The 23,596-nt window shown below is 42.4% G+C and overlaps 1 protein-coding gene across 1 annotated transcript in view; it reads left to right on the plus strand.

The window, feature by feature from the left end:
- The window catches only part of GPD1L (glycerol-3-phosphate dehydrogenase 1 like), a 61,530-nt gene that overhangs the window by 25,171 nt on the left and 12,763 nt on the right, over positions 1-23,596 (plus strand). The window contains exons 3-5 of the mRNA XM_029070693.2: positions 2,307-2,447; positions 5,801-5,939; positions 9,751-9,863. Of these exons, the coding sequence (XP_028926526.1) occupies positions 2,307-2,447; positions 5,801-5,939; positions 9,751-9,863 (393 nt within the window). The remainder of the gene's footprint in view (positions 1-2,306; positions 2,448-5,800; positions 5,940-9,750; positions 9,864-23,596) is intronic.

Here is a 23,596-nt window from a genome sequence, read left to right on the forward strand (position 1 = left end):
AGTTCCTCTGGATCCTGCACACAATTCACTTCACTGCCCACTCTTCCGGTTCCTCTTAGGAACCAAGCTATCCCCATGTAGGGTGGCTTCTGATGGTACTCGAAAATACTAATCATCCCTTTGCCTACCCGGAAGCATCAGATCTATATTACTTTTTGATGCATTATGCAAAAGTCATGTGGTGACAATTTATGGGACATTTTACAGAAATCAACAAAACATAAAGCAGGATGCCCAGAGAAGCTATTACCTCTTCTGTACTCCAGACCTGCTGTGATCCCCTTCTCAGCTTCCTGTAAACACAGACACCATTTCCAAGCCAGGAGAGCCAAGCAAGAGGCTGGGCATTTAAAATTGAAATACCAAATATCAAGGGACCCGGTACCGTATCAGTAGCAGATAGGGAAACCTAGATTGTCCGGGATCAAACTGGACAAATGACGACCCTACTGCTAGTGTGGAGGCTGTGATAGGGATTTGGTGCATATTTAATTTGTTTCCCTGAATGAGGAGTCCTGGAATGGCAATTTGATCTACTTTTGCCATGAAACCTGACTTCTGAGACCTGTTCAAGGGCCTTTTGGAAATAGGAATTGTGAAGAATCTTTTTTATTTTACTTCTCCATTTAGAAGACTGGAATTTCTACTAGGGAATTGCTGAATTATGCTGAATTTGACTGCTATGTCTGAGAGCTATTGTAAGAAGTGGGAAGAGGGAAAAAATGTGTAGTGAGATAACTAATTGTATTTAAATGTGTTTCCAACATCAACTTCTCTTAGAAAACAAGTATAATAATTTGTTGGGCTATTTTTTTCCACAGATTTGAGCTAAGCACAGTATTATAAAGAATTCCCATTTATCAACTCCTTGCCCAAACCCAAAATTTGCTTTTTAATTCTAGAAAGACCCTGCCAGATTTTTTTTTTAAATCAGACCACAATTCTTCCCATAAGATTTAGCCCCATCACCATCTAGAAAACTCCTTTTAGGACTATCAGATTTCATAAGAGATACTTTGTATATTGTTCTAGGAAAATGGGGAAGAAGATTTTTCTTGGAAGCTTTTTCTCTGTAAGCCACTTTTTTCATTTTTATTTACCTTTTTTAAATTTAAAAAAGTGTGGAGCCCCTTGGATAATGCATCATTAAACTGTTCTTATTCCGGGAGAAGCTGTATGGAAGCCCTCTCTCTTCATTGACCTTAATGTTTCAAGGTCTTTTGATCCATGTGCACAATTGCAAAACAGCATTTTGGCAGGAGGCCTCAATAGAAGGAAGAAGATCATTAGCTCATTTCTCAAGTCAGGGAGTTCTGCAGGACCTAATTTTTGTGGAGAAAATATTTTGGGGGCGAGAGGGTTATTTAAGTACTTATATATGCCAAGCACTGTACTAAGTGCTGGGGTAGATACAAGCTAATCAGGTTGGACACAGTCCATATCTCACATGGAGCTCACAGTCTTAATCCCCATTTTACACATGAGGTAACTCAGGCACAGAGAAGTTAGGTGACTTGCTCAAGGTTACACAACAGACGCGTAGTGGAGTCAGGATTAGAACCCAGGTTCTTCTGACTCCCACGCCCATGCTCTATCCAGTAGGCCAAGCTGCTTCTCAACTATTCAAATTATTTCAGTTGCTGAGAGACATATTATGGCTAAGGTGATCTTCTGGAGTCAGATTTGTTACTATCTCATCTAGGTAGTATAGTAGTTGTTTTGCCCGGAAAGGTGAAAGTGGTTCTGACTATCATCAGCAAGTTATCTATGGTATTGTCAAATTTGAGAGCTCATATTTCTTGATTTGAAACTATACAGTCAGCTCTGAGAAATTTCATGGATAAAGGTGTAAAGAAACGCAGGTCACCCAAGGTTTGAATGAATGTTTTCCATGTGATTTAGCTGCTGCCTCTGGATGTAGCAGAAATCCTAGACGCCACCACACTATACCTTATTGTTGAGGGTGTGCCCCTGGACAGAGTCATGCAAGCCGACGAAACTATATTCTGAGAAGCAGTCTCTGAGCATGACCCTTTCCCTTCCCAACCACTCCTGCCCCAAATGCTTCAGTGACCTCATGGCAGGGATGAGAGATTTACATTCTCACGTCTTCAGTTCATGGGCTTGAAATCATCTTGTGCAATCCTGCACATGAGGGCATGTGTATCTTCAATAGGCAAAAGGGGAATCTTGGTGATGTTGTTTAATTTTGTAATCATGAATATATGGAGAAAGTACAGTCTTTTCTGGAGGCAGCAGAATGAATCCTGAAATTAACACTTCACTTTCCCTTATCAACTGTGTAGGTTGCTGTCCCAAATCTGGGGGAAGCCGTACAAGATGCTGACCTGCTAGTCTTTGTTATCCCTCACCAGTTCATTCATAGAATTTGTGATGAGATTACTGGACGGGTACCAAAGAAGGCTGTGGGGATCACCCTCATTAAGGTATGCTAGAAATGCCAAGTCAAATGCCAACCTTTAAAGAAATGGTCACAACTCATGAAGTTGAGATTTTTGAAATCCTCCTCGGCCAACCTCTCTTTTCTCCAGCTCCTTGACAGTTTTCTTTTGGAAGTTAGGGCTTGAACAGTGCAATTACTATATTGATGGAGTTTTCAGATATGTGCCAACAGGTTCTTCCTGGGTAATTCAGAAGTGTGTAACCCAGTCTTGTTCAGCATTTAGGAGAAAGCTAAGATGTGGAGACTAATATAATGGTCATTGAATGCATCATGCTGAAGTAATCTTTTTGAAAGCTGAAACGCCTTTGATTTTAGGGCTAGGCCCTCATTTCTCTTACTATAGAAACTAAATGCTTCTGAGAAAGTCTTTCAAAATCAAACAGGAGTTTCTACTATACTATCCTGAGGGAATTAAATATAAGGAAGATTTTGTTACTGGTATTCAGTGAGAAGGTTTGGGATCATGGGCAAACAAGAAGGAGGAATTTAATGAGCTAGGAGTATTCTAGAACTCTTACTCTGCTTGCGTACGTCCAATGTTTCTTTAGTGTGAGAAAGTAGGGTCACCTTTATACCATGTTTGACAGGGCTTGTCTTTCAAGACTTGGGTTCTAATCCTTGTTCTGCCATAATAACCAGTGAGACTGCTTTGTTCATTTTTTTTCAGGTGGCAATAGAGTAGGACTCTGGTGGACGTGGTGGTGACTTTTTCCTTGGACTCCCTTGGGAAGCAGTCAGGGTCTCTAGTAGAAATTACTGACCTTTTCCTTTTTATTCTTGGAAGTTATTCACATTTCATTTTTATTCCAGAGTGATGGCTCCAAAAGAGCTCAAAACAAACCTGCTGCAATATATCCTATCTTGTTTTTGTTTCTGTCTTTCAGTAATCCTTTTCCTGTTTCTTGCTCTTCACCTGCTAGTCACCTCCTTATCATTTTAGGTCTCTGGACCCCTAGTCTGGTTCACAGAACGACAGTAGATCCGAGATCCCATGTGTAAGCTCATTGTGGGCAGGGATCGTGTCTACCACCTCTGTTATAGGGTAATAATAAGAATAATAATTATGGTACTTGTTAAGTGTTTAATATGTGCCAAGTGCTGTTCTAAGTACTGGGATAGATACAAGTTAATCAGGTTGGACACAGTCCCTGTCCCACCTGGGGCTCACATTCTTAATCCCCATTTTACAGATGAGGTAATTGAGGCCTAGAGAAGTGAAGTGACTTGTCCAAGGTCACAGAGCAGACATGTAGCAGAGCTGGGATTAGAACCCAGGACCTTCTGAGTCCAAGACCCGTGCTCTTTCCACTATGCCACTCTGCTACTCTTGTACTCTACCAAATGCTTAGTCCAGTGCTCTGCACACAGTAAGCTCTCAATAAATACGATTGATGTGGCTCCTATCTGGTTTAACAGGGGCAGCAATCCACTGCTCACACTCCCTCCCCTGCCAGCTGGTCACGTCCAGGCAGATCCATGTGTCTGCAGCCCCGGCGTGATGGGAACCCCAGCTGGAATTTTATGCATGTCATTTCTACCAATCTAAAATAGCAACCCCACCCCACTGAGCTACAGAAGATCTAAGGTGGGTGATTCATTCATTCATTCAATTATATTTATTGAGCACTTACTGTTTGCAGAGCACTGTACTAAGCGCTTGGAAGGTACAATTCAGCAACAATTTTGATCATCTCAAGGAGCTGGTGCCAGTGGTTCATGATTCCCTTGGCTAGGTGTCCATTATGATCCCGGATCTGTGTCTCAGGATGGTAGAGAACTGAGCACTCAAGGTTGGGATACCTGTTTCTGCACTCAGAAGGTAAAGGGTGGGCCCCTTTTCCTTCTCCAGTGCTTAGAACAGTGAGTGACACATAGTAAGCACTCAACAAATATGGGAACAATAATAAAAATAATGATAATACCCCCATTCTGGCCTGGGCCCAGAGAAATCCAGCCACGAGACTTGTCTGCAGCAGTAGGAACTAGGTGACAGAGGGAAAATCCTGGGCCGCCACTGCCTTTTACCTCTCTGTCTGTACTCTTGCCTGTCAGTGAAGTAAGTCTAACACTTAATTCAAGGGAGAGGAGCTTATTAATACATTCATTTCTCCCAGAATGCATGCTTTCACTGAAGATTTTTAGTGAACGTAAGAGCAAAATTAGGGGATGTTTTACGTGCACTGTAAATTACAATTATGTGCACTGTATTCATTCAATAGTATTTATTGAGCGCTTACTTTGTGCAGAGCACTGTACTAAGTGCTTGGAATGAACAAGTCGGCAACAGATAGAGACAGGCCCTGCCGTTTGACAGGCTTACAGTCTAATCGATAATGTTGGTATTTGTTAAAGCGCTTACTATGTGCAGAGCACTCTTCTAAGCGCTGGGGTAGATCCAGGGTCATCAGGTTGTCCCACGTGAGGCTCACAGTCTTAATCCCCATTCGACAGATGAGGTAACTGAGGCACTGAGAAGTGAAGTTACTTGCCCACAATCACACAGCTGACAAGTGGCAGAGCTGGGATTCGAACCCATGACCTCTGACTCCCAAGCTCGGGCTCTTTCCACTGAGCCACGCTGCCACTGTATTGGACACAGGGTGAGTAATGCAACTTGAGGATTTTTTTCAGCACAGAATTCTACAAGAATACAACCCCCCATTATGGGAGAACTCAGTAAATATGATTGAATAAATGAGAACTGGTATATTCCCTTCCATTTTGGATAATTTCCTACATCTTGGGGTTTTATAAAGAAATCCACAATACAGTCAAGAATCAGAGAGCAGCTACTTAAAACTGGGAATAAGTCTGTGGTTTTGAATATTGATTTTTTTTTCATTGCTTAAGGGAAGAGTTAGGCAGCAAATTAAAAAAGTAAGCAGATTGGGATTTGGTTCTAGGAAAGGGAGAAAAAAAATATTCCCCATTCTTTCCCTCCTATTTTGATGTTTTGTTCTTTTGGCGGCTCTTTGCTTTAACAGTTTTATTTTTGATGGCAAGGAAGAGCCCGGACTCATGGTGGCCATACAATGGCTAGTGAATCTCAAGTAGCTCCTCTTCACTGGCCATGTGGCTCGCATACCTGCGCTTTATTATTTTGCTGGCACCAGCCCTTGGCCCAGCTGTGTCTTGCTTACCACCACTTGCGACAACCCCCCTCTCCTCTTCTTCACATTCATTCCTCCAAAATCTCAGGCAAGTAGTGTTAGGTTATCAGCTCTTCAGTTCATGAGGCTTGGCCGCCCCATCCTAAACACAGAGGCATTTGTGAAGTGCTCTTTTCTGTTGTGTTTACCACTCTTTTCTCTGAATTTGTTTTGCTTCTGGTTCCAGGGAATAGATGAAGGCCCAGAGGGACTGAAACTGATCTCCGACATTATTCGAGAGAAAATGGGAATCGATATCAGCGTTCTGATGGGGGCCAACATTGCCAACGAGGTCGCTGCAGAGAAGTTCTGTGAAACCACAATTGGTAAGGAACAATTGGAGCCAGGAGCAGACATTTAAAACTTCCCATCATAAAGTAACATGGCATGTGAGGCCGGAACTGTTTATTCCCCTACTGGCTCCTCCCATAGAGTTCAGGCCTTCCTCTTACTCTTCAGAATGCTGATTGTAGGCAGGAAAGGAAATAGAGGTTTCAGGAAGGCAAGAAGCTGGTATGGTGTTTGGCCTCTTTCTACAGCTGGGACCCAGCGAAGATCTCACATTGATCTTTTTGAGCAATTCTGTGTGTATCACCTTCACACTGAGAAGCAGCATAGCTTAGTGGAAAGAGCACAGGCTTGGGAGTAAGAGTATGTGGGGTCTAATCCCGGCTCCGCCACTAGTCTGCTGTGTGACCTTGGGCAACCCACTTCATTTTTCTGTGCATCAGTTCCCTCATCTGTAAAATGGGGATGAAGACTGTGAGCCCGACGTGGGACAATCTGATTACCGTGTATCTACCCAGTGCTTAGGACAGTGTTTGGCACAAAGTTAGCGCTTAACAAATACCATAGTTATTATTAATTATTTTTATTATTATTATTGAGGAATTTAGTCAGTTTACTGGCTCTGAAGCAATGGTTCTCGCTCTGCCACTTGGCTGAGCAGGACAGGTGATGAAAATGGATGACAGCAAGCTGTTACTGTGGGATGAGTTTTGAAATAGGAAGATTGAAATCAAGGAGGATCAATGCCTTTAAAATCATGGAAGCACAACCAACAGAAGTGCTGCATAGCTGGATTGCGGGACGACCTGGGGCAGCAAGATCAGGCTGGTGGGGGGCCGATCCAAAATGGGGTGGCTCCTGGAGAGCAAGACTTCAAGAAAGGTGTATTGCTAAGAGGCAGACAACAAACAACACTAGGTGCTGTAAATCACAAATGTAGGGCAAAGCATGTGCAGGGGTGGAATCACTTTTCAGGGCTATCCAAACACATAGATAAATTGGCACCCTCAATAATGCCATCTTCAAGCAAAGGATAGCAAAGATGACTGCAATATTTCATTCAGTACCAAAGGGAATTCTTCAGAGGAAAGGAAAAAAAGATCCCTCTCATGTTTGAAAACTTAGAATAATTTTTGTAGAAAAAATGATGGATGGGCAAGAAGCCTCAGTGGGCTGTAAGATTTGAGAGAGTGTGTTTTGCCTTTGCCACTTTAATATTGTGGAGTCAAGGAGACTCTGTTTTGAATCCCAGAAGGTTTGGAGTGAGTCATTAAAGATCAATAAAATTAACCATAAAAATGAGAAATGATTGGATATGGATCTTAAAATCCAGACCGTCCCACCCATTAAAAATCTGAGAGTATTTTTTTTGTATTTATTTAGCCCTTCTGTAGCTCTAAGATGATGCCACTGGAGATAAAATTTAACTATGGGTGTGATGGAGGGCTGTTGGTTTCAATACCATTAATAATAATAATGATGGTATTAGTTAAGCACTTACTATGTTCCAAACACTGTTCTAAGTGCTGGCGGAGATACAAGGTAATCCGGTTGTCCCACGTGGCGCTCACAGTCTTAATCTCCATTTTACAGATGAGGTAACTGAGGTACAGAGAAGTTAAATTACTTGCCCAAGGTCACACAGCTGTTAAGTGGCAGAGCTGGGATTAAAACCCATGACCTGTGACTCCCAAGCCTGTTCTCTTTCCACTGAGCCTTGCTGCTTCTCACGTGGTGTGTGCAATTATACCATGCACAACCAAGCTTGTCCCTTATTGTATTGGCATATTTGCAGTGCTAGATGTTGTTTCCATTTTTACCTCTAAGCCTCACAATCTTCTTGAAGCTTCTATTTAAAAAGTTGTTTTTCTTGATTGCAGCAAGTCACTTGGGTCTGTCTACCACAACTTCCCCCAACATTCAGCTGAGTTGCCATAGTCACTGAAATGGGATTTTACTGCATTCTTGAAAGCATTTTATTTCTCCCTCTTGCTTTCTTTTGCCCCATTTCAATTCCATCATTCAGTAGCTGGAAATCCTGCCGATATCCATTCTCATCACGTATCTCTCCCAGCAATGTTATGTATAGGCACTTGCAGGCATGGAATTTGTCATATTGTCATACCGTGCTCTCCAAGTGCTTCGTACAATGCTCCATGCACAGTAAGTGCTCAGTGAACACGATGGATTGAGGCAAGGAAAGTTTTTGTGCTAATGAACTGACTTCATTCCCGGATTTCTTTGACTGTGATCCTGTTTTGCCATTTGGTATTTAATTATGACATATAAATGGTACTTTTGGAACTGGTCAAGAAACTGGATGTGTTTGTGGTAGGGTAAGATATCACAGAAATATAGAAGATTGAATAACACTATGCTCCGGGAACTTCAGTGTGGTCCAGAACTTGTTGTCATGTATTAGGCAATGGTTACCTACCTTCCTGCATTGTGAGGCTTAGTAACTAAAGGAATTTGAGTGATTTTTATGTGTAACGTAAAGGGATGTGCTATTTCAGCAATACAACTGCTTACTCCATATAGGACCTTTCATTTGAGAAGCTACAAATACTTCAAGACATTAATTAAGCTTCGTGCACCCCCTGCCAGATAGGTAAGGAACATTTAAGTGGTACTGATAGGGAAACTAACATGCAGTGATTAAATGATCTTGTTCATTCAGCAGGGAAGCTCCAAGCTGGAAATCGATCCTGTGGATGGGTGTCTACTTGGAAACACTATAAGATTAAAATGTCTTTATTTTCTGCAAAACCCCAGTTTTTCAAGAGCCCTAGGCTAGAGTAGGGTGGTCAGATCCCAAATAGAGAACCTGGATGCTGACCTGGGATGAGGTGGGAATGGTGATATTTGATGTCCACCGCAACATTCTCAGCCCTCAAGAAACTATTATTCAGCAAGGTAATTTTCTTAGCAATTTCATCACTCTTGAATTGTGATGATTCATTTAAGCGGGTGAATTTTAGTGATCTGGCCTCAGATGAGTGAAAGAAGAAGGAAATGGTCAAGGAGCTATGCAGTGAGCTGGATGCTCCATCTCCTTTCCACCCCATGTGTCCTGTAACTCCTAAAGAGAGAACAGTGTGCTCCCATCTGGATGTTAATTGCCTGGTGAGTGGCAATGAGAAGATTAAAGAAATGCCCTTAGAACATCTGGGCATCTCCTTGATTGCTGGTAGATTAAAAATTGTATTCCTTCCTCACCCTCCACAGAAATGTATCTTCCCTCTGTCAATTCCCTTATATCAGTCTGGTAACTTTTTATCTCTCCCCTCAAAATGGCCTCATGGCGGCATAGATTCTCTTTGTTTAAAATATGTGTGTGTTTGGTGTTTGATGTCTTTTATTGGTCGTCTCCTCATTTCTAATTGACAGAGCACTGAATCCCAGGATAATTTTAATTTTCTCTGAAGAAAGAATGTGTGCACTTCTTTTTTAAAAAAATGATTACAATACCTTAAGCCTCATAAATCAAATTGCTGATATCAGCACCATAGCTACTGGGTTAATTTGAGGATCTGCTCATTTTTTATTTTATTATAGAACTGAAATTTATGCTTTATCATTACTTTTTAATTAATTTTAATTGCTGACTTTGGCATCAAGAGAATTTATTTTGGATGGGAATACTCTAAATATTGACAAGTCTTGGTACATTTTAGCAATTTGCAGTTGTTTTAACATAGCTTTGTCTTAAAGCAAAAATAGCAGGCCCTTCTGAGAAGCAGAACCATCAAAGTAAAAACATTTTACTTGAAGCATTCTTCCGTAGATGGAAAAGGCCTAAATAAAAAGCTAAGTAAATTATTCATTATTTCTCTTTCCCTTTCACAGGCAGTAAAATACTGGAGAATGGCCTTCTCTTCAAAGAACTCCTGCAGACTCCAAATTTCCGAATTACTGTGGTAGATGATGCAGATACAGTTGAACTGTGTGGTGCTCTTAAGGTAACCTCAGCCACTTCTACTTCTGTTCAGAAAAGGGTCAATGTGGAAATGCAGCAGTTAAAGTTTTAGTGAGCCAAGTTCATGAAGATGGGCTGAAAGACAAGATCAGTTAGTCATATTTACTGAGTGCTTATTTTGTGCAAAGCACTGTACTAAGTGCTTATGCAGTTGCAGTATTTTAGGGAAGAACTCCTGACAAATTGTTGGTAGTAGATATGTATGACATCAGAGCTTTGAGTTTCATTTCCTGGCCTGCCACTGGTTTTTGCAGTTGTCTGGGGCCTCTCTTCTAATCTCCATCTGCCTTCTCATCTATAAAGTAGGGAGAGTTCATGCCAGTCTGTCTTATTGGCATACGAAGAACGTTAAGTTGGTCAAGCAGGAGCTTTGGCTCATGGATGAGAAAAGCTACACAAGGATAATCCATATCTTACAAAGACGCTGTCCCCAGTTACAGAATTCAAATCATGGTATCCAACAATAGAGAACATTTTTCCCTTATGGGATTTTTACCAAGACTATAGCTTTCCTGTCAGACTTGAAAATCTTCCTTCCTGAATTTTTATTTTATGAGTGCACGTGTGTGTGGGTGAATGGGTAGTACGTACACAAGTGATGGAAATTTTTAAATTGAAGTAATTAGAAATGAGGGCCCTTGGCCAGCACTGGTCCATATTTCTTATGTTTGTGTTAGAAAACCACTCATTAAGTGCTGGCAAGAGGCCACACTTAAAAGCCCGGCTGTCTAAGTTTGGCTGGTGTGTTTTTGTTGGTAGAGTTTTTTTATGTGTATTTAATAGTACTTCATTAGAGTAATGACCAGTTGACAACCATGGGCATTATAAAGATTGCTTAGTTCCTAATTGCTCAGCATTGGCTTGTGAAACTATTAGACACTTTTTACGAACAGAATATTCCTGATGCAGACAGTACTGAAGTCAGGCCCGGTAGCCAAGAAATCCTGCCTAGGACAAAAGCACTTGGGTGGGGAAAGGGGCATTAAAGATGAAGGGCTTCCAAGGAACTTTTGCTTCCAAGTGGTCATCTTTTGGCCTATATCTGAACTGAAAATTTGAAGTGTTTCCTCCCCGCTTATCCCAAATACATGCTGGCAAGAAGCTTTTAAGTAGTTTTATGTTCTCTGACATTTATTGATCTTCCCAGAATTCTCCTTGAAAATGTACTAGGAATGTGCCCCAGGATTTGGTGAAAGTAGCTGTCATCACTTACCGACCTATGAGCAAATCTAGCTGAGGTGTAGTTTTGGAGAATGTGATAACGTACTTTCGAGAGAACTCTGAATAAATTAAGCTCTCTCCTTGTGGTTTCCAACCATAGTCTGTACTTGTGTAGTCTTGTTTTAGTAGTAGTGTTGCATGTAAGCACATAATTTGTTCAAGCCTTAAAGCAGGGAGGAAAAGATATAAGATCAAAGCAGACACCATCCCTTGCTCTCTGGAGACTTAGTCTCAATGTGGAGAGTAGGGAGGGGGACAGTAGACTGTAAGCTAATTACGAGCAGGGAAATGTTAGTTAATTCTATTGTATTATACTCTCCCAAGCACTTAGTACAGTGCTCTGTACATTGTAAGTGGTCAATAAATACCGTCGATTGATTAACAGTGTTATCGATAGTACTGGTGATCATTGTGCTGTGGTCTACATGACTCTTCAGCTGCAGTTTTTGCCTGTAGTCTCCCTAGTGTCCAGTGGTTTCTAAAGATTGATGAGTATTTCAGGACTCAGCCTGGTTCTCATGGTTTCTTTCTTATTTTCTTGTTTTCCATTGTCTTGCCATCCTAGTTCAAGATGGGAGGATTTCACTATGGCCAATTGCCTTTGAGAATTGATGTGAAATATGAAATGAGGAAAGGTTTTAAATATGACTTCCCCTGATAGTGATAATTTTAGATATGAAATTGTTTAAAGCACATTTAAATGCAGAGCGTATAATGATAACACTCAACAGCTGGGCGATCAAAGGGGCCATCTGCTGCATTGCAGACATAAATTTGGACAATATATATTTTTTCTTTTAGTTGGAATTAGTGAGGGAAAGCAGGGAAGGATTGAGAGACTGATCATACAGTTATTAGCAGGGTCTGCATCAAAGTGAACATACAACATTAGTGTTCCCCTGGCCACTGAGAGATCATACTGACCCTGCAGAATGATGTAGAATCATAGGACCCAACTCAATGGAGGTGATTTCCCCTCTGGCTTTTTGAGGTGGGCTCCCAGACCCACTCATCCTTCACCTCTGAAAAGACCTGAGAGTTTACATCCAAAATAGTGACTTTCAGATCTATTTGCTCTTTGAAGCCTGTCCCCTCCCAGGTCCTATTCCTCCCCCCAACCCTTAAAATCCTCACCCCTCTGCCACCCAAGCCCTTGAAATGAGTACACCTAAGTATAAGAATCTTGTACTTTCTGGGGGTTGAAGACATTCCTTTGACCAGCATGGGTTCAGTCACCTTACTGAGCACTTATGTGCAGAACACTGTACTAAGCACTTGGGAGAGTACAATATAACAGTTGGTAAACATGTTCCTTTCCCACAAAGAGATAGTTATAAGTGCTGTAGGACTGAGATTGGGATGCACAAATCCAAGGGCAAGGGCAGTGCAGAAGGGAGAGGGAGCAGAATAAATGAGGTCTTAATCAGGGAAGACCTCTTGGAGGAGATGTGACTTTAATAAAGCTTTGAAGGGGTGGGGAGGGAGTGATCTGTCAGATATGAAAGGGAAGGGAATTCCAGGCCAGAGGCAGGAGGTGGGCGAGGGATCAGAGGAGAGATGGTCAAGATTGAGGTACAGTGAGTAGGTTGGCGTTAGAGGAGCAAAGTGAGCTTGCTGGGTTATAGAAGGGAATCAGAGAGTTAAGATAGGAGGAGGCAAGGTCACTGAGTGCTTTAAAATTGATGGTAAGGAGAAAGGAGTTTCTATGTGACATGGAGGTAGATGGACAAACACCATTATCTAAAAGTGGAGGAAACATGAACTGAATCGTTTTGTAGAAAAATGATCCAGGCAGCAGAGTGAAGTAGGGACTGGAGTGGGGAGAGACAGGAGGCAGGGAGGTAAGCATTGGTTGGATTAACATGGTAGCAGTTTGGATGGAGAGGAAAGAGTGGATTTTAGCAATGTTGTGAAAGAACTATTAGGAATTGGTGACAATGAATATGTGGGTTAAATAAGAGAGATGAGCTGAAGATCAATCAGTGGTATATTTTGAGTGCTTATCTGTGCAGAGCACTGTACTAAGCACCTGGGAGAGTACAGTATAGCAGAATTGGTAAACACTTTCCCTGCCCATAGCAAGCTTACAGTCTAAAGGGAGATAATGCTAAGTTTATGGGGAGACAGGGATGATTGTAGTGTCTAGAGTGATAGAAAAATCATTGGGGAGGACATGGCCAAAACTAAATGTCTTAACTCTTCTCTCTCCTCCCCCCTCCCCCAACTCTTCAGTCTCCTTGCTAGCTACAGACTTCCCCATTTCTGCAGGAAGCAACAAAGATGCCTGTTTTTAGATTTATGGCAGTGCCTGCTGCAGTCCCCTGCAGTTGTAAAGTCCATGTGAGTGTTAGAGGGACATCCATCCACTTTGGGGAAGTCAGCTTTCTTGGGTAGGGAGAGGGGAGGTGTGTCTCCTCCCCTCCTCCATTGCCCCCATGGCATTTTAGCTAATCTCCTTATGGGGAGTAGTCAGGGGTTCCCTGGCTCCCTTCCCTCCAGAGATCAGTCTTTCAGCCCAACCCCGGGGGTTATTGCTGTAAGAGGCCCGGTCTAGCTCCAGGTCACAATCCGGACAGAGAATTCTCAGGGGGCCAAGTCAACCTGAGCCCAACTTGGGGAGTTTACTTTGGCTCAGCAGGAATCCTGGGACTTGCACCGGAAAACTCAGGCCTTCCACTCTTCCCCCTCCTCGTTCCTCAGCAGCACCACTTCCCTCATCCCAGCAGCAAGCCTGAATTTCCTGCAGCCTTTTGTAGGCAATTGCAGAGTCTCAATCAATCAATCCAACAATGGTGATTTGAGTGCCTAATGTATGCAGAGCAATGTACTAAGTGTTTGGGAGAGTACAGTTGGAATTTGTAGATATAGTCCTTGCAGTTTCTTGACATGGCTACTGCTGTATTATCAACTATCATCTCTGTACTGTTCAGTTAGTCACCACACCCCATCTCTCCTGGCCCAGGCTGGAGCGCCAACCTGTCTGCCTGACAAGGTCCCTTGGCAGTTGGGAGATCCATGCTTCTGTTTCCTGCACTCCAGGGCAAAGCAAACAGTGTGACAATTAAGAAATTTAAGAATTTGCCTTAGCTCCAGTAATTTTGCTCATGAAAATGCAGGCATTTTCTGGACTCCAGGAATAAGGATTTGGGGTCTGCACATTGGGAACACAGCTAGCCAGCAGTATGCATGTCTTAGGGCTGTGGGTCCTAGGTGACTGTGGGACTTTGGGGCTCCTCTCAACTGCTGAGATTTTCTTGATCCCAGGAAGGACCCCAAATTAAAATCCTGCCATGAGATCCGTGGCCAGATTGTTCTGCCGCTGCCTGCGCTATGTGAATGAGGGTTGAAAACGGTAATGATGACAACAGATGGAAGTGCAAAATGTCTTCCAAGTGCCACATAGCTGTCCATTCAACTTGGCTGGGGACCACAAGATCAGATTTCAGCAATTGAACTGCACATTGTGTTGGACTGTACTGCAGCTTAAAAATGTTTATCAGTAAACTTGAGAAGCAGAATTCTTCAGGCTGGTGGAGTAGGGGGAATAATGCAGATAACAGCTCTTAAGGGAAATCGGTCAATAGTATTTATTGAGCACCTATTGTACTAGCATTTGGGAAAGTACAATAGAAAGCCTGACCTCTTCCCCCAAAAGGGAAACACAACTCAATTTACAAATGGGAAGAAGTGCTCAAATAGTAGAGCATGTGAAGTGTGATACAAACATGCAACAAAAGGTTGTGAGAGCAAAAGTGCTGAGGTGCTATTGAGGGCTTATGTCCTGGGAAGAAGAAAAATTTAATTGGTGAAAGGTTCCTGAAGGAGGTGGCAGGGCTTTGAAGATAGGGAGAGGTGTGTTCCATCAAATGTGAAGGAGAGGGAATTTCAGTTGGGAAGAAGAGTAGGCAGAAAGATAAGTCTTCTCTAGTTGCCAAAATCCTGCATCTAATGGATTTGTATTCTCGGTGTAAGTATTGATTCTGGATTTCTCGGTGTAAGTATTGATTCTGTAAAACACAGTTCAAAGGCAATATTAATGTTTAGATTAGGTTTTGCGTAAAGGGAGGACTCACTGAAAGAATATCTCAGTGGTGGTTGAATTTGCAGTCGCTACTAAAACAGAAATCTCAGAAGTCTGCAATTGGCCCAGATTCCTAAAATGGTTTCTGGAAATTATCATCTGCCAGCTGATTTATGGATTTTCTCAGAAAATTCTAAAAGATCTTTTCCTTTCCTTTTTTGCTAGGATGGGAGAAGTCCAGAATGCTAAACTAAACTCAGGGGCACAGAAACAAATCATTTTCATTAGTGGCATTTATCGAGCACTTACTGAGTGCTGGGCACTAAACTTCACACTTGGGAAAGTGAAACAGTAGCACAACATAAATTCCTTGTCATCAAAGAGCCTGCAATCTAATGAGAGAAAGACAAAAACTGCCTACAGATAGTGAAAGCTGGAGGAAGAATGAGCATTAAACAGGAAGGAGTACAAGCACATCAAGATGAAATAGCTAAACATTTGAATGGGCAGAGGAAAATATTTATATTTATATATGTGTTATATTTATATAAATAAAACAAATAACTAATGCAGGAGTATTGAGGATAGGATCAAAATACCCATCTGCCAAGAATGGGTGTTAGTCTACTTACATTTGAGGTGCTATGAATTAATCAAGGAAGGCCTCTAGAGGAAGTTAGATTTATGGAGGAATTGAAAAAAAATGGGGTAGGAATGGACCCTTTGGACTTTTTATATCTTCTAAGTGATCTTTTGTAATTTACCCATCTTCTGTAACTGTTTTTTAAAAAAAGGTTCTCTGAAGGAGGATTAAAGCTGTGAAAGGTCCTTTCCAGTTTAGATTTTATTTGAAGTGGCACAGGGGCTTAAACTGTGTGCAAGAGAGCCATGTCCAAGTGGCTGCCGGAGCGTATTTTGTATGATTCCTGTTCAGCAAACATGTTCCAAGCTGTGTTAAGCGCTTTTAATCCAAAGTGTGTCAGCAGGATTAATCTTCCATTTATCACTCACTGACTAGCCAAATTTTTGAAGAAAGTAAATCAGGATTTAGTCTGCAAGTGCTACCAAACAGGTTGGCATTTGTAGACTGGATCACTTTAAATTATTCTTAGTAGAGGGGTGGGGAGATAAGATATCATCTTGCAAAATTTTGAGGAATGACAGAAGCCAGAATATTAATAGGTCCCATAATGAGAAGCATCTAAGTATCTGAAGCACTTTCACACCTAATCGTGGTATTTAAGCAGTTACTGTGGTTCAAGCACTGTCCTAAGCACTGGGGTAGATAGAAAATAATCCCTTTGGACATGGGCCCTGTACCATATGGGACAGAAAGGAGAACAGATATTTAATCCCCATATTTACAGATGAGGAGATTTAGGCACAGAGAGGTAAAGTGATTTGCTCCAAGATTGATTTGCTCCAAGATCTCCCAGCAGGCAGATCTGGGATTCCCAGGCCCATGCTCTTTCCACTAGGCCACACAGCTTCTCCACTTTGTTCATATCCTCTTCATAAACTTGGAAGGAACAGGTGTTATGTCGGTTTTACAAATGTAATAATAATAATAATGTTGGTATTTGTTAAGCGCTTACTATGTGCCGAGCACTGTTCTAAGCGCTGGGGTAGACATAGGGGAATCAGGTTGTCCCACGTGGGGCTCACAGTCTTAATCCCCATTTTACAGATGAGGGAACTGAGGCACAGAGAAGTTAAGTGACTTGCCCACAGTCACACAGCCAACAAGTGGCAGAGCTGGGATTCGAACTCATGAGCCCTGACTCCAAAGCCCGTGCTCTTTCCACCGAGCCACGCTGCTTCTCCAAAACTGAAGCCCAGGGAGGTTAGGTGCCTTGCCCAATGTCAAGTCAATGACAGCACCAGGGTTACAATCTCTTGATTCTCAGTGTGGGACAGTAGACCTAATTCCCGCCTTTCAAGGAGCTTACAATCCAGAAGGGGAGAGAGATACTAAAATAAATTATAAGTAGCGTGAAGCAATATAATTGAAAGATTCCTGGTTGGTATGGAGAAGTATAGGTTTTTAATATGGAGAAGTATAGGTTTTTAACTTTTTCTGCCTTGCTCCCTCATCTACCAGTGTCCCTTCCTTCTTGTTTCTCCTCTGATTAGGACTACTGTGTAACAGTGAAAATGAATTGTCCGGGAAGTATGGTATCACTTGGAGCACACAGACTAGCTGGGTGTGGATTCAAAATCATAGCACTGGGCCAGGGTGCATGCGTGGAAGCAGTGGAAAGAGCTCAGGTCTTGGAGTCAGGGAACCTGTTCTAATCCCAGCCCCACCACTTGTCTGCTGTGTGACCTTAGGCAATTCAGTTAACTTCTCTGTGCTTTGGTATTCTTATCTGTAGAGTCAAGACATGTGTTCTCCATCCCTCTGAGAGTATGATGAGCCCCATGTGGGACGGGGACTGTGTCCAACCTGATCATCTCATATCTAACTGTGTTTAGCACAGTACTTGGCACATAGTAAGCACTTAACCAACACCATTAATTTTATCATTTTTATTAGGTGGCCTCCTGAAGGGTGACTGATGGATGCCGCTTATTTCAGAAAGGTTTTCTTCAGGGAGGCTTAGCTGATGGGGTGGTTTTGCAATCAGAAAATTGCAGTGGTCAGGCCTTTAAAGTCCTTCCCCGACTTCTGCAAAAACAACTGCTGACAACAGGACCTCCCGCTTCCCCTCTTAACTACTGACATCCAAAAGATACCTACACTAGATAGCAAGGGGCCCAAAAGGCCACACTATTGTGTCCTCATGGACAAAGGATGCAGGATATTCTCTCTCAGACATTCATAAATTCGGTCTCCCTGTCGGCAGCATCATCTTCAGACACAAGGCCAACCCTCTGATCTGACACTTTTCCTCCAAGCTCATCATGCTACTTCTCTTCCAAGGATAAGTCTAGTGGTGAGACCTAGGGAGAAGTGGGAATCAACAAATACTGCCTGGGTGTGTTGTTGCTGCTGTTTACCTGGGCTGGGGCTCCTCCCTGGTCCAGTACACTAAAGAGTTTGGGCCACTCTGAGCTTGAGAGAGTGGGGCCAGGAGAGAAGAGACTGCAAGGGGAGGGAGGTAGGGGAGGGGTACCATTCAGGACTGAGGCTGACAGGTGGAGAAGAGGCAGTTAGCCCCCAAGTTATCCAGAAGTAATAAAAGTAATAATAATAATGATGGTATTTGTTAAGTGCTTATTATGTGCCAGGAACTATACTAAGTACTGGGATGGATGTAGGCATGTGGGGCTCACTGTCTTAATCCCCATTTTATAGATGAGGTAACTGAGGCCCAGAGAAGTATAGTGACTTGCCCAAGGTTACAAAGGAGATAGGATTAGAACCCATGACCTTCTGACTCCCAGGCCTGTGCTCTACCGACTGTGCCATGAAGTAAAAGAACTGAGACCAATTGACCATGGCTACATATGATCCCCTTCTGGCTGACACTCTTGGCTTGAAAGCCTAGTTGTGTGTCTGTTGTATTGTTGCAATGTACTCTCCCAAGTGCTTAATGCAATGCTCTGCATACAGTAAGTGCTCAGTAAATATGCTTGAATGATTGAAAAACTAGACCTGCCTGTACTGTCGCTGCTGAACTGATACCAGCGCTTAGTACAGTGTTCTGCACATAGTAAGTGCTCAATAAATGATTGATTGAATGAATGAGACTAAAATGGCTTTTTTTAAAAAAAGCCATTTGTTAATGATAATGTTGGTATTTGTTAAGCGCTTATTATGTGTAGAACACTGTTCTAAGCGCTGGGGGAGATACAAGGTAATCAGGTTGTCCCACATGAGGCTTACAGTCTTCATCCCCATTTACAGATGAGGGAACTGAGGCACAGAGAAGTTACACTCACTGTACTAAGCAATGGGGTAGATACAAGCTTATCAGGTTGGACACAGTCCATGTCCTACATGGGACTCATAGTCTTAATCCCCATTTTACAGATTAGGTAACTGAAGCATAGAGAAGTAAAGTTATTTGCCCAAGTTCACACAGCAGACAAGGGGCAGAGCCAGGATTAGAGCCCAGGTCCATCTGACTCCCAGTGCTTTATCCACTACACCATGCTGCTTCTGAAGCAGCTGCTTCTCCAGCTCCCAGAGAAACACTGCTGCCATTTCTGGAAACCGCTTCTGCCCAGATCCAAGGGAGGCAAACAGCAGTAGCACATATCTTGGGCCAAGACCAGATTACTTCAGAGGGAGACAGTGTACAGAGTCCTGGACAGTGGTGTCTAGCTGGGCCCCAAACCTAACCCAACACCAGAACTGGACCTGCACCCAGGCTGGTGCCACTTCAGGAAGTAATGGCAGTATGAAACTGGCCATAGTGTCACTCCAAACCAAGAAAAATTTCATTTATAGAGATTTCTCTTGTCATTTCCATTTAAAATGTTTCCAAAAGTCTCCATGAGAGCTGAATGAACTGTCTTTTCAGATTTAGTAGAGGAAGCAAGGATTTGGAGGATGGCCTTATTCATTTATTTTTGGTTTTAGGTTGGTGCATAGGACAATGACTGGAGATTAGGAAAGAACAAGGGAAAGGGGTGAGAGTAATGAAAGGTTGATTTGCTAGCCAGTGACCAACTAACAGTAGCATTTAGTTATAAACCTTACTGCCCCAGAAGAGTAAGTTAAATCTCCCTTTTGTTCTCCCTTCAAGCGATTGTGTTAGTTGAGCATTCAACCATTGGGAAAGTTCTAGATCTGTTTTAACTTACATAGCAAATTAGACCATGTCGTATTCTTCTCTGAAATTCCCCTCACTGCCTAACATTGTAGTTGCCCAAACTTGGCACTCAGTATCATGATCAATACCAGTAATATTTGTTCACTGCCTGTGGGGGTGGTTGGTGGTCGGGGGCGTGGGAAGGAGGGAACAGAGGAAGAGAGAGAGAGAGAAAGTGTGCTGGAGGAGAGAGGAGCAGAGGCACCCAAAACCCCCAGCCATTTACCCAGAAAACCTTGTTAGGTGCTCGGGGCTGCAAGGGAGTACTTTACTTCAAAGCATAATTGCTTTTTATTGACACTTTTTCTCTGACAGTGAATGATCTGCTTCTTCCAAGAAAGAAGTTGGAATCTGTTGCTACCAAAGTGCTTAATGTGTAATGAAAGCAGTGCTGTGGCTAAAGCTACTATATATTTCATAATTCACTTTCCTGCCTGGATCATTTTTCTTTTGAAAAAAAGTAATGGTTGCCCATCCATCTCCTCATCAAACAGAAACTCCTTACCATAGGCTTTAAAGGCACTCAATAAATTCTCCCTGACTTACCTAACCTCACTAATTTCCTAGTACACTTCAGCCTGCACACCTCACTCTTCTAATGCCACAGTACCTCAATCTTGTCTGTCTTGCCGTTGACCACTTGCTCATGTCCTCCTTCTGACTTGGAGCTCCCTCCCTCCTTCATACCCAAAAGGCCACCACGTTTCTCATCCTCACAGTCTGAGAAGCAGTGTGGGCTAATGGATAGAACCTGGGCCTGGGAGTCAGGACCTGGGTTCTAATCCTAGGTCTGCCCCTAGTCTCCTATCTCCCCCTACTTGTCTGCAGTGTGACCCTGGACAAGTCACTTAACTTCTCTGGGCCTCAGTTACCTCATCTGTCAAATGGGGATTAGTACTGTGACCCTCATGTGGGACATGGACTGTATCCAACCTGATTAGCATGTATCTACTCTAATGCTTGGTATCTGGCACGTAGTAAGTGCGTAATACATATCATTTTCAAAAGAGCCCTGTTATAATCTTATCTCTTCCAGGAAGCCTTCCCTGACTCATTTCCTTGTGTTCTTTGCCCTACCTTCAACATCATCTCTGCACCTGGTATACCCTTTAAGCACTTTGTTACCCTAGCCCAAGGTAGTAAAGTATACAGTTTTACACTCTGCTGCTTCCCTATCCAAAATTTATTTTAATACCTGCCTCCTCCTCTAGAATGTGAACTCCTTGAGGGAAGGGAGAATGCCTGCCAACTCTTTGTATCGTCTCCCCAAGTGTTTGTATAGTGCAGTGCTCACAGTAAGTGTTCAGTAAATGCCACATTGATATAATTTTACAATTTAAATTTTTCATGACTTTGAATGATAGCAGTGCTCTTACTGTTACCAGACAATGATAGCACCACACATATTTAGTCATAACAAGCTTATTTGAAAGAGCAGCCAACTAGTATGAGTAATACTCATATACTGTATGTATATGAGAGGTTTGTGAATTTAAAATAGAAATTTAGTTTTGACCTTAATAACCGAAATGGCCCAAAGGTGCCAGAGCTATGAGCTGCAAACATCAGAGGTGCCAAAGAGGAGCTTGGGCTACTTGGTGGCTCACACCTGCAGTGCTCTTTCTCACCCCTGCATTGCTCTTTCCCACACTACAGTACTGCATTTTACCAAGTAGTTGTCAATAAAAACAACTGCCAGGCCTAATTGATTGTTGGGAGGTATTATATCTACTAGTTGGGCTAACATCCTTTGGTGTTAATTTTGGTGATAATTTGCTGGGATTTAAATAGTTTGCAAGCAAATTATGGGTTGTGAGTTTACACCTGCAGGCCACAGTGGGCAGTCTGAGAATGAGAAATGTTTTTGACTTTTGAGGTTACCTTGGCCTTTTAATTCTGCTGAAAACCATCCTTAGTCACTTCCTGTCTGAAAGTAATGTTATTCTAAGATAAATTCAGACCCACTCTAAAATAAATCAGGGGACCGCCTTACCAGCCTGTTGTTCATTATAAGTAGCTCTAATAATAATTGTAGTAATTAAAGTACTTACTGTGTGCTTACTTAGTAAGCACTGGGGTCAATACAGGGTAATCATGTGAGACACAGTCTACGGGAAAGGGAGAACAAGTATTGAATTCCCATTTTACAGATGAGGCACCAAAAAGTTATGATTTCTAAAAGTCACATAGCAGGCCAATGGCAGAACCAGAAGTAGAACCCAGGTCCTCTGACTACCAGGCCTGTCCTTTTTAACACCAAAGTTTTAAGTAACAAAATATTACTGACAGGATTTATTTCCATATGTATTGGGTTGAGTTGGTTGAGTTGGTCATTGACATTTGAGAAACCTAAGTGGCTCTAGACTGGAACAGACCCACCCTCTGGCTTTTCCTCATTGCTCCCTGGGAAAATGTGTCTGCACACTTTCAAGACTCAGGCTGGGTATTCCAGCATGTGATACTCAAATGACCTAATAGTCTCTCTGTAATCAGGGTTGCTGGAATGTAAGCAGTCTGGGAAGGAGGTTTGAACATATGTGTCTTCTATTTATGATATTCTCACATTCCTCTGCCAGTGTTTCTGTAGTATCTATATGCAAAAAAAAACCCCAAAACCCACAGAGTCTTTACATCTAATCTCTAATCCTCCATTCTGAGGCTAGTACTCTGGATATATAGCAGAATGTGCCCTTTATAATAATTGTGGTATTTGTTTAGTCCTTACTTTGTGCCGGGTACTGTGCTAAGCACTGGGGTGGATACAGGCAGATCGAGTTGGACACAGTCCCTATCCCACGTGGTGTTCACAGTCTCTTTCCCCAATTTACAAGTGAAGTAACTGAGCCACAGAGAAGTGAAGTGACTTCCCCAAGGACACACAGCAGAGAAGGGACAGAGGCAGGATTAGAACCTATGATCTTCTGATTCCCAGGCCCATACTCTAGTCACTACAAAGTTTTTGTGAACTCAAGAAGGGGTCACAGTGGGGAAGGGGTCACAGTGGGGAAGGAATCATAGTTCCTTAATTTCTCTGTATCTTAGTTCCCTCATCTGCAAAAAGGGGATTCAATACCTGTGCTACCTCCTACTTAGAATTTGAGCCCCATTTGGGACCTGATTGTCTTGTATCTACCCCAGCACTTTCTACAGTGTTTGGCACATAGTAAACACTTAATAAATACTACAATTATCATTATATGATTTCATATGCTGGGAGTGTCTTGAATACTTGTTATATGAGGTCTAAGCCACCAAGGTTTCATCTTAAGCCCCAGTGAGAGGTGTGTGGTGTTTGTAGCACTTTGGGAGAGTTTGACCGCTCTAACAGGTTTTTATCATCAGCATGGCCTAGTGAAATGAGCACAGGACTGGGAATTAAAAGACCTCGTTCTAGTCCCGGCTCTGCCATTTACTTGCTGTGTGATCTTGGGCAAGTCACTTAAAAATTCTCTGTGCCTCAGTTTCTTCATCCGAAAAACAGGGGTAAAATACCTGATCTCCCTTTCTCTTATGTGCTGAGCCCTGGGTGGGACAGACTAATCTGATTATTTTATACTGTCTCCAGTTCTTAGCACATAAGTGCTTAATAAATGCCATCTTTAGTATTAATCATCCTGAGTGAAAAATTCATTTTGTGGTATTTATTCCTTATGCTTTTTTTTTTTTTTGGTGGATTGGGAGAGCCGGGCATAATCATGACAGACTCATCTGCCA

Source organism: Ornithorhynchus anatinus, chromosome 8 (assembly GCF_004115215.2).
Source record: "Ornithorhynchus anatinus isolate Pmale09 chromosome 8, mOrnAna1.pri.v4, whole genome shotgun sequence".
Taxonomy (NCBI): Eukaryota; Metazoa; Chordata; class Mammalia; order Monotremata; family Ornithorhynchidae; genus Ornithorhynchus; species Ornithorhynchus anatinus.